The 16,157-nt window shown below is 47.5% G+C and overlaps 1 protein-coding gene across 1 annotated transcript in view; it reads right to left on the bottom strand.

The window, feature by feature from the left end:
• The window catches only part of LCMT2 (leucine carboxyl methyltransferase 2), a 25,388-nt gene extending 9,602 nt beyond the window's left edge, over positions 1 to 15,786 (bottom strand). The window contains exons 1-10 of the mRNA XM_018571814.1: positions 15,741 to 15,786; positions 13,058 to 13,182; positions 11,384 to 11,465; positions 9,408 to 9,594; positions 9,013 to 9,169; positions 6,563 to 6,752; positions 4,207 to 4,314; positions 3,988 to 4,087; positions 2,897 to 3,133; positions 1,990 to 2,193 (exon numbers count right to left, since the gene is read on the bottom strand). Coding sequence (XP_018427316.1) covers positions 1,990 to 2,193; positions 2,897 to 3,133; positions 3,988 to 4,087; positions 4,207 to 4,314; positions 6,563 to 6,752; positions 9,013 to 9,169; positions 9,408 to 9,594; positions 11,384 to 11,465; positions 13,058 to 13,182; positions 15,741 to 15,758 — 1,408 coding nt within the window. The 5' untranslated portion in view covers positions 15,759 to 15,786. The remainder of the gene's footprint in view (positions 1 to 1,989; positions 2,194 to 2,896; positions 3,134 to 3,987; positions 4,088 to 4,206; positions 4,315 to 6,562; positions 6,753 to 9,012; positions 9,170 to 9,407; positions 9,595 to 11,383; positions 11,466 to 13,057; positions 13,183 to 15,740) is intronic.
• Between the last annotated feature and the right edge of the window lie 371 nt (positions 15,787 to 16,157).

The raw sequence follows: 16,157 nt of genomic DNA, 5'->3' as shown, positions 1-16,157 counted from the left end.
GCCTGCACACTGGGTTATATGAATGATGAGCCTGCACACTGGGTTATATGAATGATGAGCCTGCACACTGGGTTATATGAATGATGAGCCTGCACACTGGGTTATATGAATGATGAGCCTGCACACTGGGTTATATGAATGATGAGCCTGCACACTGGGTTATATGAATGATGTGCCTGCACACTGGGTTATATGAATGATGAGCCTGCACACTGGGTTATATGAATGATGAGCCTGCACATTGGGTTACTTGAATAGCTGCCAACCAATGGCTGTGGGCGGGTTGCTACAGGTGCTGTAAAAATTGAACCTGCCCTTAGAAGGAAGCGTGAAGAAGGTGAGCACATGGCCGTCCTCCTTCTCTCAGTGGCAGGACATGGTCCTTGCGCACACAAGACATAAATGTGCAGAGTTCATCTTTAAATGGGATGAGGGATGACCTGAGTATGCCTGCACACTGGGTTATATGAATGATGAGCCTGCACACTGGGTTATATGAATGATGAGCCTGCACACTGGGTTATATGAATGATGAGCCTGCACACTGGGTTATATGAATGATGAGCCTGCACACTGGGTTATATGAATGATGAGCCTGCACACTGGGTTATATGAATGATGTGCCTGCACACTGGGTTATATGAATGATGAGCCTGCACACTGGGTTATATGAATGATGAGCCTGCACATTGGGTTACTTGAATAGCTGCCAACCAATGGCTGTGGGCGGGTTGCTACAGGTGCTGTAAAAATTGAACCTGCCCTTAGAAGGAAGCGTGAAGAAGGTGAGCACATGGCCGTCCTCCTTCTCTCAGTGGCAGGACATGGTCCTTGAGCACCCAAGACATAAATGTGCAGAGTTCATCTTTAAATGGGATGAGGGATGACCTGAGTACAGCTTTAAATGGGATGAGGGATGACCTGAGTACAGCTTTAAATGGGATGAGGGATGACCTGAGTACAGCTTTAAATGACCAGCATGAGGGATGACCTGAGTTCAGCTTTAAATGACCAGCATGAGGGAGGACCCGAGTTCAGCTTTAAATGACCAGCATGAGGGATGACCTGAGTTCAGCTTTAAATGACCAGCATGAGGGAGGACCCGAGTTCAGCTTTAAATGACCAGCATGAGGGATGACCTGAGCTTAGCTTTAAATGACCAGCATGAGGGAGGACCCGAGTTCAGCTTTAAATGACCAGCATGAGGGATGACCTGAGTTCAGCTTTAAATGACCAGCATGAGGGATGGCCCGAGTTCAGCTTTAAATGACCAGCATGAGGGATGACCTGAGTTCAGCTTTAAATGACCAGCATGAGGGATGGCCCGAGTTCAGCTTTAAATGACCAGCATGAGGGATGACCTGAGCTTAGCTTTAAATGACCAGCATGAGGGATGACCTGAGTTCAGCTTTAAATGACCAGCATGAGGGAGGACCCGAGTTCAGCTTTAAATGACCAGCATGAGGGATGACCTGAGCTTAGCTTTAAATGACCAGCATGAGGGATGACCTGAGCTTAGCTTTAAATTACCAGCATGAGGGATGACCTGAGCTTAGCTTTAAATTACCAGCATGAGGGATGGCCCGAGTTCAGCTTTAAATGACCAGCATGAGGGATGACCTGAGCTTAGCTTTAAATTACCAGCATGAGGGATGACCTGAGCTTAGCTTTAAATGACCAGCATGAGGGATGACCTGAGTTCAGCTTTAAATGACCAGCATGAGGGATGGCCCGAGTTCAGCTTTAAATGACCAGCATGAGGGATGACCTGAGCTTAGCTTTAAATGACCAGCATGAGGGATGACCTGAGTTCAGCCTCAAATGACCAGCATGAGGGATGACAACAGTTCAGCTTTAAATGACCAGCATGAGGGATGGCCTGAGTTCAGCTGTAGATGACCAGCATGAGGGATGGACTGAGTTCAGCTGTAAATGACCAGCATGAGGGATGGCCTGAGTTCAGCTGTAAATGACCAGCAGAGACATTACCGTGGAGGGACACCTCGGTGGCCGTGTGTCTCCAGCGATGCAGCTCAGGATGGAGATCTCTCGGTGTGATCTTCACGCTCTGTGTCACCACATCATACTGCAGGATGTGAGCACCATTAGCCGGTCTAGAAGGGGAGAATCGACCCCCCAAAGCTAAAACCTGACCGCCGGTGAGAAGTGTGAGGGAGTGCAGGAGACGTCCATCTACAAAGACAGAGAGGAAACGTTGTTCAAAAGAAATGACACAATTTGTTGACACAGACAGGACAGGACATAACTAATTTCCTATCAGTCAACACTATGGTGCAGCACACATCACACTGGATGGAGAGGGTGCTGTATAATGTGTGCACACAGACCACCCTGAGCTACTACACAGAATCAGGAGACATTGTGATACTACATGCGGTGCCAAGTCATGACATTTGGTAGCTGCTATACGATCCCGTATCTTGGTCTCTGTGTTTCTCTGTGCAGTGGTGCAGGCAGATCATGGCTGGTGGGAGGCGCTGGCAGGGTGCTGTACATAGCTTCCTGAAAACATCACAGCACCCCGCCTCAGTACTCCTCTCATGTCCTGATGTAAGCAGTGGGCTGGCTCTTGGGAGGAGTTATGCAAATATCAAAATGCCTTGATGGGTGGATGTCAGTCTGGAGGAGTAGACATTCCTAGGTAGGGGCCTGTACAATGATGCACTGACAATAGTTTATGTGGCCTACTAAGGGACTGTAAGTGCCGGTGTCATGTCAAGGAGGTTTTGCATTCTCATACAAGTTAATAGGAATGCAGAAGCCACTTGCAGCAGGTCAGATGCACTGTCGATGAATTCTGAATGATCTCAGACACGTCTCAAACTGATGTCATCAAGCCATGTAGTCATTTTATGCAATAAAGTCAAGTCATTACCCCATTGGCTGGCATTCATCTCTCGCCTCCAGGTATCATCTTCCCGCAATAACAGGTGGATGTCGTCTAATCTCCGGTGCTTGCCGTCTCCTTCCCCAAATCCACCAGCAGAGATGATGACCTGAGAAGACACTGGACAGGAACGGTGACCAAAACGTCGTAGACCACAGACAGAGGCGGGAAGCGGATCCACAGGGAGAGAGCCACAGAACTCCGGAGCTGGGAGCACCGAGAACTCTACGGAGAGGAAACAAAAGGAGACGTGAGATTACAACCAGGGATCCTTCACAGGGAAGAACGCTCATACAGAGGTTAAGCTGGTAACAGGACAGATAGGATCTCACACAAGCTTCCAGCCAATGGCAGATAGCATCACACAGGCTTCCAGCCAATGACGCATAGGATCACACACAAGCTTCCAGCCAATGACAGATAGCATCACACAGGAATCCAGTCAATGGCAGATGGGATAAAACGGGCTTCCAGCCAATGACAGATGGGATAACACGGGCTTCCAGCCAATGACAGATGGGATCACACAAAGGGATCCAGCCAATAACAGATGACCAATGACAGAAGGGATCACACACACAGGAATCCATTCAGTGACAGATTAAATCACACACAGAGATCCAGCCAATGGCAGATGAGACCACACATAGGAATCCAGCCAATGGCAGATGGGATCACACACAGGAATCCAGCCAATGGCAGGTGGGTTCACACAGGAATCCAGCCGACAGCATCACACGGGATGCCAGCCAATGGCAGCTGGAATCACACAGGGATCCAGCCAATGACAGCTGGAATCACAAAGGAGCCCAGCCAATGACATCACACAGGAATCCATACAATGATAGATGTGATCACACGGGGATCCACCCGGGAGTAAGGGTTCACAAACAAGGATCCAGCCAGTGACAGGACATATCACACACACACAGAAATAGGAGTTATTGCTTTGCAGAAGGCGACACTCTGAGCAATGTTATCCCCAGTATATGATGAGTGTAATATGTGATCCTTTACTGTACATATTGGGAAGCTGGATCAGTTATCTAGGTGTCCGTTCTCCATGCAATCCATCATACCTCTGTGAGTATCGCAGATCGGTCGCAGGGCCGGACACTCTGCTAGAAGCCCTTGAGAAGCCACCAAGATAAAGTAATGAGAACACTTCAGGTGGAGCTCCTGCGGAATAACGAAGACAGAAAGCATATACTCGGTCATCTCCCATACCCTTCTGAACTAATACCCCATCCCCCGTCTCTACAGAAATCCGACTGCCAACCGGAGGAGAGAATTTCTACCTCAAACTCATCAAATGGCTCCAGAGATTCGATGCACCGTTTTTCCAAGTCCGAAATGCACAAAGCAGAGAACTCATTCATGTCCAAGACGCGACATTGCTCCCAACCCTGTGCGGAGATAACATAGGAGACATGAGACCCAGTGCGGAGAGAACATAGGAGAAATGAGACCCTGTGCGGAGAGAACATAGGAGACATGAGACCCAGTGCGGAGAGAACATAGGAGACATGAGACCCAGTGCGGAGAGAACATAGGAGACATGAGACCCAGTGCGGAGAGAACATAGGAGACATGAGACCCAGTGCGGAGAGAACATAGGAGACATGAGACCCAGTGCGGAGAGAACATAGGAGACATGAGACCCAGTGCGGAGAGAACATAGGAGACATGAGACCCAGTGCGGAGAGAACATAGGAGACATGAGACCCAGTGCGGAGAGAACATAGGAGACATGAGACCCAGTGCGGAGAGAACATAGGAGACATGAGACCCAGTGCGGAGAGAACATAGGAGACATGAGACCCAGTGCGGAGAGAACATAGGAGACATGAGACCCAGTGCGGAGAGAACATAGGAGACATGAGACCCAGTGCGGAGAGAACATAGGAGACATGAGACCCAGTGCGGAGAGAACATAGGAGACATGAGACCCAGTGCGGAGAGAACATAGGAGACATGAGACCCAGTGCGGAGAGAACATAGGAGACATGAGACCCAGTGCGGAGAGAACATAGGAGACATGAGACCCAGTGCGGAGAGAACATAGGAGACATGAGACCCAGTGCGGAGAGAACATAGGAGACATGAGACCCAGTGCGGAGAGAACATAGGAGACATGAGACCCAGTGCGGAGAGAACATAGGAGACATGAGACCCAGTGCGGAGAGAACATAGGAGACATGAGACCCAGTGCGGAGAGAACATAGGAGACATGAGACCCAGTGCGGAGAGAACATAGGAGACATGAGACCCAGTGCGGAGAGAACATAGGAGACATGAGACCCAGTGCGGAGAGAACATAGGAGACATGAGACCCAGTGCGGAGAGAACATAGGAGACATGAGACCCAGTGCGGAGAGAACATAGGAGACATGAGACCCAGTGCGGAGAGAACATAGGAGACATGAGACCCAGTGCGGAGAGAACATAGGAGACATGAGACCCAGTGCGGAGAGAACATAGGAGACATGAGACCCAGTGCGGAGAGAACATAGGAGACATGAGACCCAGTGCGGAGAGAACATAGGAGACATGAGACCCAGTGCGGAGAGAACATAGGAGACATGAGACCCAGTGCGGAGAGAACATAGGAGACATGAGACCCAGTGCGGAGAGAACATAGGAGACATGAGACCCAGTGCGGAGAGAACATAGGAGACATGAGACCCAGTGCGGAGAGAACATAGGAGACATGAGACCCAGTGCGGAGAGAACATAGGAGACATGAGACCCAGTGCGGAGAGAACATAGGAGACATGAGACCCAGTGCGGAGAGAACATAGGAGACATGAGACCCAGTGCGGAGAGAACATAGGAGAAATGAGACCCTGTGCAGAGATAACATAGGAGAAATGAGACCCTGTGCGGAGAGAACAGAGGAGAAATGAGACCCTGTGCGGAGATAACATAGGAGACATGAGACCCTGTGCGGAGATAACATAGGAGACATGAGACCCTGTGCGGAGATAACATAGGAGACATGAGATCCTGTGCGGAGAGAACATAGAAGACATGAGTGAAATAGAGTCTTTATTTCCCCAAATCTCTGCAAACATTCTGGTGAAAATTTTATCATTTTGGTGAAATGCATTAGAGGGAAAGTAAAGCGTATCTGAATACAGTAACTTTTTTCTTCTCCACTGAGGGATACAGGACATCTCACCACATTATACCTACAGGAGGACTGGACACTGTCAAACAAAAACTGTAGGCCAGCCCAGGAAACCCTTCTTCTCGTCAGCTCTACCTTCTACCCCCAGACTAATCCTTAAAGGGTAGTTCCCATGTACTGTACCCCATCTGGCCATTTTGACTCTGTGGGTTTGAACCCCGTATCTCTAAGCATTTTCAGGAACGACCTTTACACTCTTTAGAGGTAATTCTACATTAAGGCACCCTGAGGGGTTCTTCCCTGGTAGTCATCGCTTTGGTGACATGAATGTCTGCCCTGTCAGCCATTACATGCAGGGACTCCATTTCTCTGGGACTTTTAATGGAATCAGATGAGTTGAGGTCTAGATTCTTCAGTTAAGATCTTCTCTCATGTAGGAAAGAGAGGAGACTCGGTGGAACCCGCTTGGTGAAGCATCCATTGCAGACAGGAAGGGAAGTGAATATACGAAGCACAATTCTGACCTCGTGCAGGAAGCGGCGCTCCTGATCCTCCAGCCTGGGATACACCGCCACCGACCGCAGGGCAGAGTTCAGCGACACAAAGTGATTCATCATCACCTGACCAAATGGATCACATGGTGAAAACTGCTCATACAAGATGAAGCGGGAATGAGGGAAGCGCCGTGCTGCCCAGCCAATCACATCTGTCGATCTGCAGAAGAAACGCAGCAAAACAAAGATCATGTGACCAACGTCAACACTGCCCTTTCCATCAGGTACCAGGCATCACACTATATTACCATCACATCATCTAAATAGGAGAGATAAGGGAGAGCACATCTAAATGGTATTTTATAGGGGGGACAAGAGCACATTTTCCTTCCACATTATAATAATGTCTCACCTAGAGAACATACCAAGCCTACCAAAACCATTTCCCAAACCCTACAACCCTGAACGTGTTCCCATAACCCGACAGCATATACTCACCCTGACCCAACCCTACAGAACATAATCCGCTTACCCAACAGTAAATCCTAATGCTACAAATCTATCCCTACAGTAATACCCTAACCCTGCAACCCTACAGTACATACTTACCCTAACCCTACAACCCTAACCATACAGTACATACTTACCCTAACCCTACAACCCTAACCCTACAGTACATACTTACCCTAACCCTACAGTACATACTTACCCAAACCATACAACCCTAACCCTACAGTACATACTTACCCTAACCATACAACCCTAACCCTACAGTACATACTTACCCAAACCCTACAGTACATACTTACCCAAACCATACAACCCTAACCCTACAGTACATACTTACCCTAACCATACAACCCTAACCCTACAGTACATACTTACCCTAACCCTACAGTACATACTTACCCTAACCCTACAGTACATACTTACCCTAGCCCTACAGTACATACCTACCCTAACCATACAGAACATATGTACCCTAACCCTACAACCCTAACCCTACAGTACATACTTACCCTAACCCTAAAGTACATACTTATCCTAGCCCTACAACCCTAACCCTACAGCACATACTTACCCTAACCCCAGAGCACATACTTACCCTAACCTTACAACCCTAACCCTACAGTACATTCTTACCCAAGCCCTACAACCCTAACCCTACAGTACATACTTACCCAAGCACTACAACCCTAACCCTACAGTACAAACTTACCCTAACTCCACCCTAACCTTACAAACTATTTTCTCTAATTCTAACCCTACCCTAGCTCTATAACACATATTAATTCTTAACGCTACCCTAACCTACAGCCATAATCTACTAACTGCACTTCTAAACCTCCTCCTGCAACCCTAACTCTACAACACGTACCCGAACACTCACTCTACCCCAAGCCTACATCCCTAATCTTACTGTATATTCTGTCCCTTATTCTAACTCTACCCTACCTTAACCCTAGATCTACCAACATTATTCTACAGGACATACTCTCCATAACCCAACCCTAACCTTACAGTTCATACTCACCCTGACCCAACATGACACCCCTAACCCCACAGAACAAACTCAAACTAAAAAGAGCCTATAAGAATTATCCTACAGCATATAATGTTCCTTATTCTAACTCTTCCCTAACCAGACCTTAGCACTACAGCACTTACACTCTCCAACTCCAAACTCAACCCTACAGAACATACTCAGCCTAAAAATACCCTACATCCCTAACCCTACCACATATACTGTCCATCATTGTAACTGTACTCTTATCCAACCTAATCTCTACATACCTAACTCTCCAATACATACTCACCATTACCCTACCCTAACTCAAACACATATTTACCCTAACACTATCTTAACCCCACTCTAAAACACATAACTACCCTACCCTAAGAATACAGAGCTTACCCTATAGCAAATACTCACTCTAACCCAACCCAACCTCTCCAATCCTAACCCTACCGACAATACTCACCCTAACTCTTACTCTATTCTAAGACAACCAAACTCATCATATACTCACCCTAACCCTATCCAAGCCCAGCTCAACTACAATCCTAAAACTACCCTACAGCCTATATTCACCCTAACCCTACCATAACCCTAAGAGGACTTTATTGCAGGAGTATCTATACTTCGGCTCTCAAGCTGTTGAAGAACTCCCATAAGGAATTGTAAAACTCCAACAGACACAGACATGGCTTCCAGAGGCAGATGCATGATGGAATTTGTAGCGTCACCACAGGTGGAGGGCAAAGGTTGGACTACCCTTGCTTTATAGCACAGATAACATGTAGATATAGGGGCCCTTTATACGATTTCACTTCCAGACCACTCTAAATACAGGACGGCTTATGAAATGTGCACAGCTGCAACTACCAGTGAGCAGGGTTTGGGGGTCAATATTACAGATTCTCTTTTATGGCTATGGTACAGGGTGAAGGAAGTCTAAAGACTCAGTATCTGCACTTACCTGTCGGGATCCATGTAGCACAGAACTACCTCTGCTAGTACAAGAGTGGGACAATTCCATGTCAGGCCAGCACTGTCCAGTGCAGAATGCAGGGAAGAAAGATCACCGAGATCCACACCGAGGAGCTTATAATCTTCCGAGAGAAGGATGGAACATGCTGGAGGAGAGAAGAATGAGATGCGTTATAGAATGAAGGCGTGAAGGGGGAAGATTCACTGAAACTGGAGAAAAAGAACGAGCACAAAAGTGGCCAATGAAAACCGTTCACCTTTCATTTAACGGAATCTTTAACCCCAAATTTTGATTGGTCGCTATAGGCAACAATTCCACTTAAGTGAATCAGTTGATCAACAATAAATGACAACCAGATAGGACATCACTGATACTGTCCTCACCGGGGCCATCGCAGTCTGCGTTTTTGCTCAGCATCTTCCTCAGCGTCTCCGTCTCTGCAATTACCCGTCGCTTCCGCTCCACCACGGCTGGAAAATCCACTTCCCAGAAACACGTGCTTCCCTCCGCCCCCAGATTCCCGCACATCCGGAAATACAGAGCATCAAATCCACATCCCAAAGACAGCACCTGTACAGATTGCAGGGGGGATTATCAGTAACATGAATCATCGACAGATATACTACCTCTGACTATACACGCATCATGCAGATTGAAGGGAGGTGATCAAATGTTTCCATCAACAAGCTTCACAGTTTGGATCATTGGCGGTGTTGATGCGCCTTTTTCCGTTTACCATTTAACATGGTAATGTTTAGGGGGGCGTTTTGCCAACTTTTTCTTTTGGTGGACACATCAAGACACATATTTTATGGATGCACTCGATATAGACGTGTCTTTTTTCAACCTGATGTAATTATGCCAGAGAGACATTGGTAGTCCAAGAGCTCTCTGCAGTTCCTTGGCTTGTATCCTCAGCAGGGTGGCTCAATGTACATGTAGTGGCATATAGCTCAGACGCTGACCCACATATTGCCCCACCATTTAGGATAGATAGGTAGGAGGGACGTATAAAGCATAGACCTGGTGACGGATCCCGGAGAGGTGGCTAGAAAGAACAATGGATTTCCTTTTTTTTTTTTAGGCAATTTGTAGATTCATGAACATCCAGACCATTTGCCTACTATTAAAAGCATAACTTCAGGCGCTCAGCACTAGGGATCAAGCATTTTCCCTCCGCTCCTCTGGTAGGAATATCTTTTTGAGGGGCCAAAGCCAGGAATGCTACATCTGATCTTTACAATTTTGGGGCACATATTGTGAGTAAAGATTTGGAAGTGTCGCTCCCCCTTGCTCTCTCTCTCAGGGACTACAAGGTTCTGGTGGCAAAGACCTCTCCAAGGTCTTTGGCACTACTAATGGGAAATATAAGGTGAGGTGGACTTGGTGAATTGCTTCCCTCACGGTTATTCCCTGTAGTCTTTCCCAGCATATATAGGGATCTCTGCACCTGTTGTCTTATTAACGTCCATGGACTGAATTATCTTGTATGATGTACAATATTATCAGCCTCCAATGGCCTCCTGAAGAAGTGGACCATCGGTCCATGAAACAGAGAATTTCATGCCATGTCTTCTCACAATTGATTCATGTAAAGTACCTTCATGGTGATGTTCCTACACCCCCTTCATCTCCCACCTTTCATTACTTGGATAAAGATCAGGATACACCATGGGCTGGAACGGGGGAATCCAACTCATTCCAATGGGATCACAATATCATTTATCCACTGTATATTATTCTGGCATGTTCAAGCACGATGCCAGTCAGCAATAAATATAGCCTATTAAATAGAGGGGGAAAAAAAGCAGATTCTGCTGTAAAACGGGGCCTTCAATTCAGAGCTGTCCCCCAGTACTTCTAAGAGGCCCATCAACCCAGTGCCTTTGAGCCCACCCTTAGCCTGTGACTGGACAGTGAAGGAGAAGCAGAACAGTGGTAAGCTCATCTCTCTGACACTCTGCTCACTACACCTACTAGCATGCACCAACTCAGTACATGAACTGACTGCTTCCCTGTGCTGCTTTTCCATCCCCCAGTCCAAGCCCGGCTGTACAGGGACTCTGAGAGGGTGCTACCAGGTCAAATTCACATAATTACACAGCTGGAATTTAAAATAAAATACATTTAATGATCTATTAAAGGATTACAGAGCAGCAATAATTTGTTTTTCTTATATCTGCTTTCAATATTAAATATTATCTTGCTCAGGTTTATGAAATATCATGGAATGTAACTTTGCTTATTTCTTATTAATCAATAGTTCTGGAAGAATTTGGATCCTGATCGAAGAAAAACAAACAAACAGATGACTATGTGAAGACTTGCTGTGTATTTGGCAGAATCCCAGATCACTCACCTGTCTGTGCGCACAGTCCTTCGTGTCTTGGAGGAACTCCCTGATACAGTGATTGACGGCCTGTGAGCGGACACAGTACCCCCTACGGGACAAAAAGGGGTGAGGTAATTGAAATGAATCAGCCAATCTTGAATTCAAGCTGCTTATACCAATAGGACCACCAATCACTTAATATTTCCATATTCCCAACACATGTAGAGTTCACAGCTGCGAGCGGTCATCTGCGTGAAACAATGGCGGTATATCTGTCCATCACTCCCAATTTCATCACCAGATTTTCATTGACTTATCATTGGAAGCTACATGACCCTTTCCCAGCAATGCAGTGCACATTGGGCATTCAAAGCAAGCACTGAGAGATATTCCAGCATGCCGGGAAGCATTGGCAATCAATCCATGAACAGGGACCAGGATGATGGAGATGGTTGGGGCGTACCTGCCCTCTAGAGCAGGGATTCTTATACAATGAGCTGCAGCTCGCCTTCCTCCTGCCTGCTTCCTGTATGCTCTGACAGCTACGCCCATCTTTATGAATGAAAGCACCCGGGTAAAATTACTCCGGGGAGATTGGTCTACACCGGACAGGTATAAAAAAGGTTCCAGGGATACTGCACCTGTGCACAGAAGATGCACTGACACGTTGGATCATCAATCTTCATCTACAGGCAGCACTGGCTCCTGTCCCTAGGTACATTAAATACCACCACTGACACCTATCACTTGGATGGGGAGGGCATTCTTCCCTGGGAGCCACAATCCCACTGACGCCAATCAATTGAGGGGCTAATCTTTCCTGGGGGCCACAATCCCAGTGACACTGATGATTTGTAGAACTATTCCCCCGCTGGGGGCCACAATCCCATTGAAGCCAATTATTTGGGGGCCAGTCTACCCTGAGGACAACGATCCCACTGACACCAATGAAGTGAGGATCTATGTTTCCCTTGAGGCCACGATCCCACTGACACCAATGTATTGAGGGGCTAATCATCCCCGGAGGCCACAATCCCACTGACACTGATGGTTTGTAAAGATTTGTAGCATTACTCACTACTTACCCTTGCATCCTGTGTGTTATTTGCTCCTCACACCTGCACTCTACATTACCTACCATTACTTGCTCCTGACCCCTGCACTCTGCATTACTTACCACTGACCCCTGAACTTTTCATTAAATACTACTGGGCCTCTACACTATTTACTACTGACCTCTGAACTCTCTGTTACTTACTACAGAACCCTGCACTCTGCATTACTTATTACTGACCTCTGAACTCTGTGTTACTATAGAACCCTGCACTCTGCCTTACTCACTACTGGCCCCTGAACTCTGCCTTAGGTGCCACTGACCTCTGCATTACATACCACTGTCCCCTGCATAACTTACTATTGAACTCTGAGCTCTGCATTACTTGATACTGACCTCTGCACTCTGCATTACTTGATACTGACCTGTGGACTTTGCATTCAGCAGGCAGCACGAGTTCTGCTAATCGAAGAACTTTAGTTCTGACTCAGCAGGAAGGGGGGGTGGCTGACCTCTGCAAAGAGACCACTGCTTCCACACAAAGAACAATAGTCCTTGTCTGTAGCATGATGGTAGGGAACAGGCATCTACATATCTGCAGTCACAGGAAATAATGTCCAGGTTGGCAAAGGGTGTTGGTTTCTCACCTGTGGATGAGCGGGGATCTTCTGCTAGTCCGACCTACAAAGTATTTCTGGAATTCATCGTGGAAGTAACCCATTGCCGCTGCCGACACTTTACTGACGGTGCTGAAATCATTCGTGTTCTGGACCTGCCGAAACAAAATGTCACCGGACCTTCCTATTACCAAGTCACATAGCCCCAGACACAGAGATCACATGACTTCTGACCAGTCGGTGTGCCACACTAATACTGTAAAGTCTTGTCCCCTCCGACTTCAGCTTGTATAAGAGCAGCGTGTACAGCAAGCTTTTACCAAGCAATTGTGGTCCTGAACTCAAAAACTGAAGACGCTGCTATACCATAGGGAACATCTACACAAGTTCAAGGTTTCTAAGCCGTACCATGAAACATGTACATTTGGTCTGGAATTCCTCCGAAAAATAGCAGAGCTTTTCTGGTTATGTGAGCGCGCCGAGACACTCCAGTCTCCGAGCTGTGTATCTGCAGTGCGAAATCTAATGTATTGCTGCTAGTCTCAGGAGATCCGAGATGAGATTTGGTGAGGTCACCACTGTGCTGCTCGCGGTTCTCCTTGCTGGAGGTTCTGACATGAGGAAGCAAAGCCCCGCCTCTTCCAAGATGGCTGCCTCTAAACAGAGAGACAGTGAGGAACAAGGCATGGCAAGTTAGAAATGGGGAAAAGATCAGATGCAGGGAGACCGCAGGGAACAACGGTGGCCAGTCCCTTATCCACCATCTGCCTTTATTTGGGCACATTTGCTCATTAAAGCGGAAGAGAGAAAAACACATTTCTGGGAGGTCGGGAGTTTTGGCTGAATAGACATACAAAATACTTCTTCTTTATTTTATGTTCTGTGTACACTGTACGGTGCATGCATTGTGCCGTGTACTCTCCAAGATGATGTTATTGGGTCTGATGCCGGGGAGTATGTATCTGCTGTGCGCATGTGTAGGAGTTACATCATCATTGACCACCCAATTGCCACAGAGGATGCCTGGGGACTTGGAAGCGGCAGCGGGGGGACAGAAGATGAATCGCTGGAGAAAGGAACACTTGCCAGTATGCAAAGCCTACACCCACCCAGCACAGAACACTTTAATTCCACTTTAAGACTGGTGTTTAAAGCATATGTGAAGACAATAGGTATTTTTTTTAGATTTGGTTAGAGTGGAGAGGGGTTAGCTCCGCCTTCAGGTTTTAGTGCCGTTTGGGTATCCTCTCTGTGTCCCGATGATCATTAGGGTTGCACCAATACCGATACTAGTATTGGTGCCGATACCGAGTAGTTGGGCATGCTCCGATGCCTAGTCCGATACACGATCTTCCGGTATCAGGAAGCCGGGCAGCGAATCATTACATGCTGCCCGGATTCCTGATGAGCCGACTTCCCGGCCTCTTGCTCCCTCGTCACTTGATAACGAGGGAGCATGGAGCTGGCTTACCGGCCAATCAAGAAGCCGGGCTGCATGTAATGATTCGCCACCCAGCTTCCTGATTGGCTGAGGGGCTGGCCAATCAGGAAGCCGGACCGCAAGTCATTACCCGCCCCCCGGCCTAGTGATTGGCCGGAAATCCGGCTTCATGCGCCCTCGTCACCTGGTGACAAAAGAGCATGGAGCCGGCTTCCCGGCCAATCAGGAAGCCGGGCGCCCTATATGGTCAAGAAGCTGGCCAATCAGGAAGCCAGGCTAGAAAGCCGACTGCATGCTCCCTTGTCACCTGGTAACAAGGGGGCATGGAGACGGCTTCTCTGCTAATCGGGAAGCCGGGTGAAGATTCTTTACACGCCGCCCGGCATCTGTGCATTCCTAAGGATCATAGTCACCGGAGTGAAAGTGAGAGAATTCCTAATATTGAGTTTGTCACCAGAACAGCAATAAAGGGGAAATCTTCCAATGGGCACACCAGTTCTGGTGACAACCGTCTAAGAGGGGATTTCCCTCACTTTAAATAGATTTTCTTTCACTTCCTGCTGTTGATATGGGACAGGAAGTGAAGGGAGATCTCCCCAATGGGACACAGATGGCAAAAAAAAAAAATCTACAGAAGTTATACCATCCCCCCCGTTTTGGCTTTAGTTATACTCTACGGCTTGTTCACAACATGTGTGTTGAGCTGCATTCTTCTGCATATGTATGGTGTGTGCACATGCAAAAGAGTTGCTTTCTACATGCCTGCTCACATCATACATAGACACGGTTTGAACAAAATTTTAAAGCCCACCTCTGGGCACAATAACCTTAAACACGGTTAAAGCAGGTATACAGTGCTTTGATTTAAAAGCCCCCAATCCCCCCCCCCGTCATGCTGGTTTACGTTCCCCCTTTGCCCAGCTTCTTCACCCTTCTTCATGTCCACATGTGAGCAGTTGAAACCGATAGACTTCTAGCAGAGGGTGTAAGTAAGACGTAAATACAGAGATCTGGGAGCTGGCTGGGCTAGATCTGCTTCGGGGAGTAATGGTAAAGGCCGCACCAAAGCTTGCTTTACACACCGCTCCTGTACCAGCTGGGAGCATGGAATAACGATGGAGATGATGGATATCATACATGGGAAATAATTCTAACATGACACATGTATGAACATTCCAGCTATCCGTGTCTTGTCATATTTCATCCCCAACAGTCCCGTCACCCTCCAACCCTGAATCATCCATCTCTGATATGAAATAAGGAGCAACGTACACACACATCACTCTTCATCCTGACGGTGTGACTGTTAGACTCCGATCCCTGGTATGGTGTCAATGCGCCCGGTCCATGGAGGAAGTATTAATGCCCGCTGCACTCTGATCCCTGGGTATAGTGGCAGAGTGTCCAATTCCTGGAGATAATACCACTGTGCCCACTGCACTCTGATCACAGGGTATTGTGGAAATGTGCCCAGTGACTGGAGGTAGTATCACTGTGCCCGCTGTATTCCAAACACTGGGTATAGTGGCAGTGTGCCCGGTCCCTGGAGGTAGTATCACTGTGCCTGCTGTATTCCGATCACTGGGTATAGTGGCAGCGTGCCCGGTCCCTGGAGGTAGTATCACTGTGCCCGCTGTATTCCAATCACTGGGTATAGTGGCAGCGGGTTCGGTACCTAGCGGTATTATC

Source organism: Nanorana parkeri, unplaced genomic scaffold (genome assembly GCF_000935625.1).
Source record: "Nanorana parkeri isolate BGI_ZX_2015 unplaced genomic scaffold, ASM93562v1 scaffold1846, whole genome shotgun sequence".
Classification (NCBI taxonomy): Eukaryota; Metazoa; Chordata; class Amphibia; order Anura; family Dicroglossidae; genus Nanorana; species Nanorana parkeri.
Note: the sequence above shows the minus strand (reverse complement) of the source record. Positions and strands in the feature narration are given on the sequence as shown.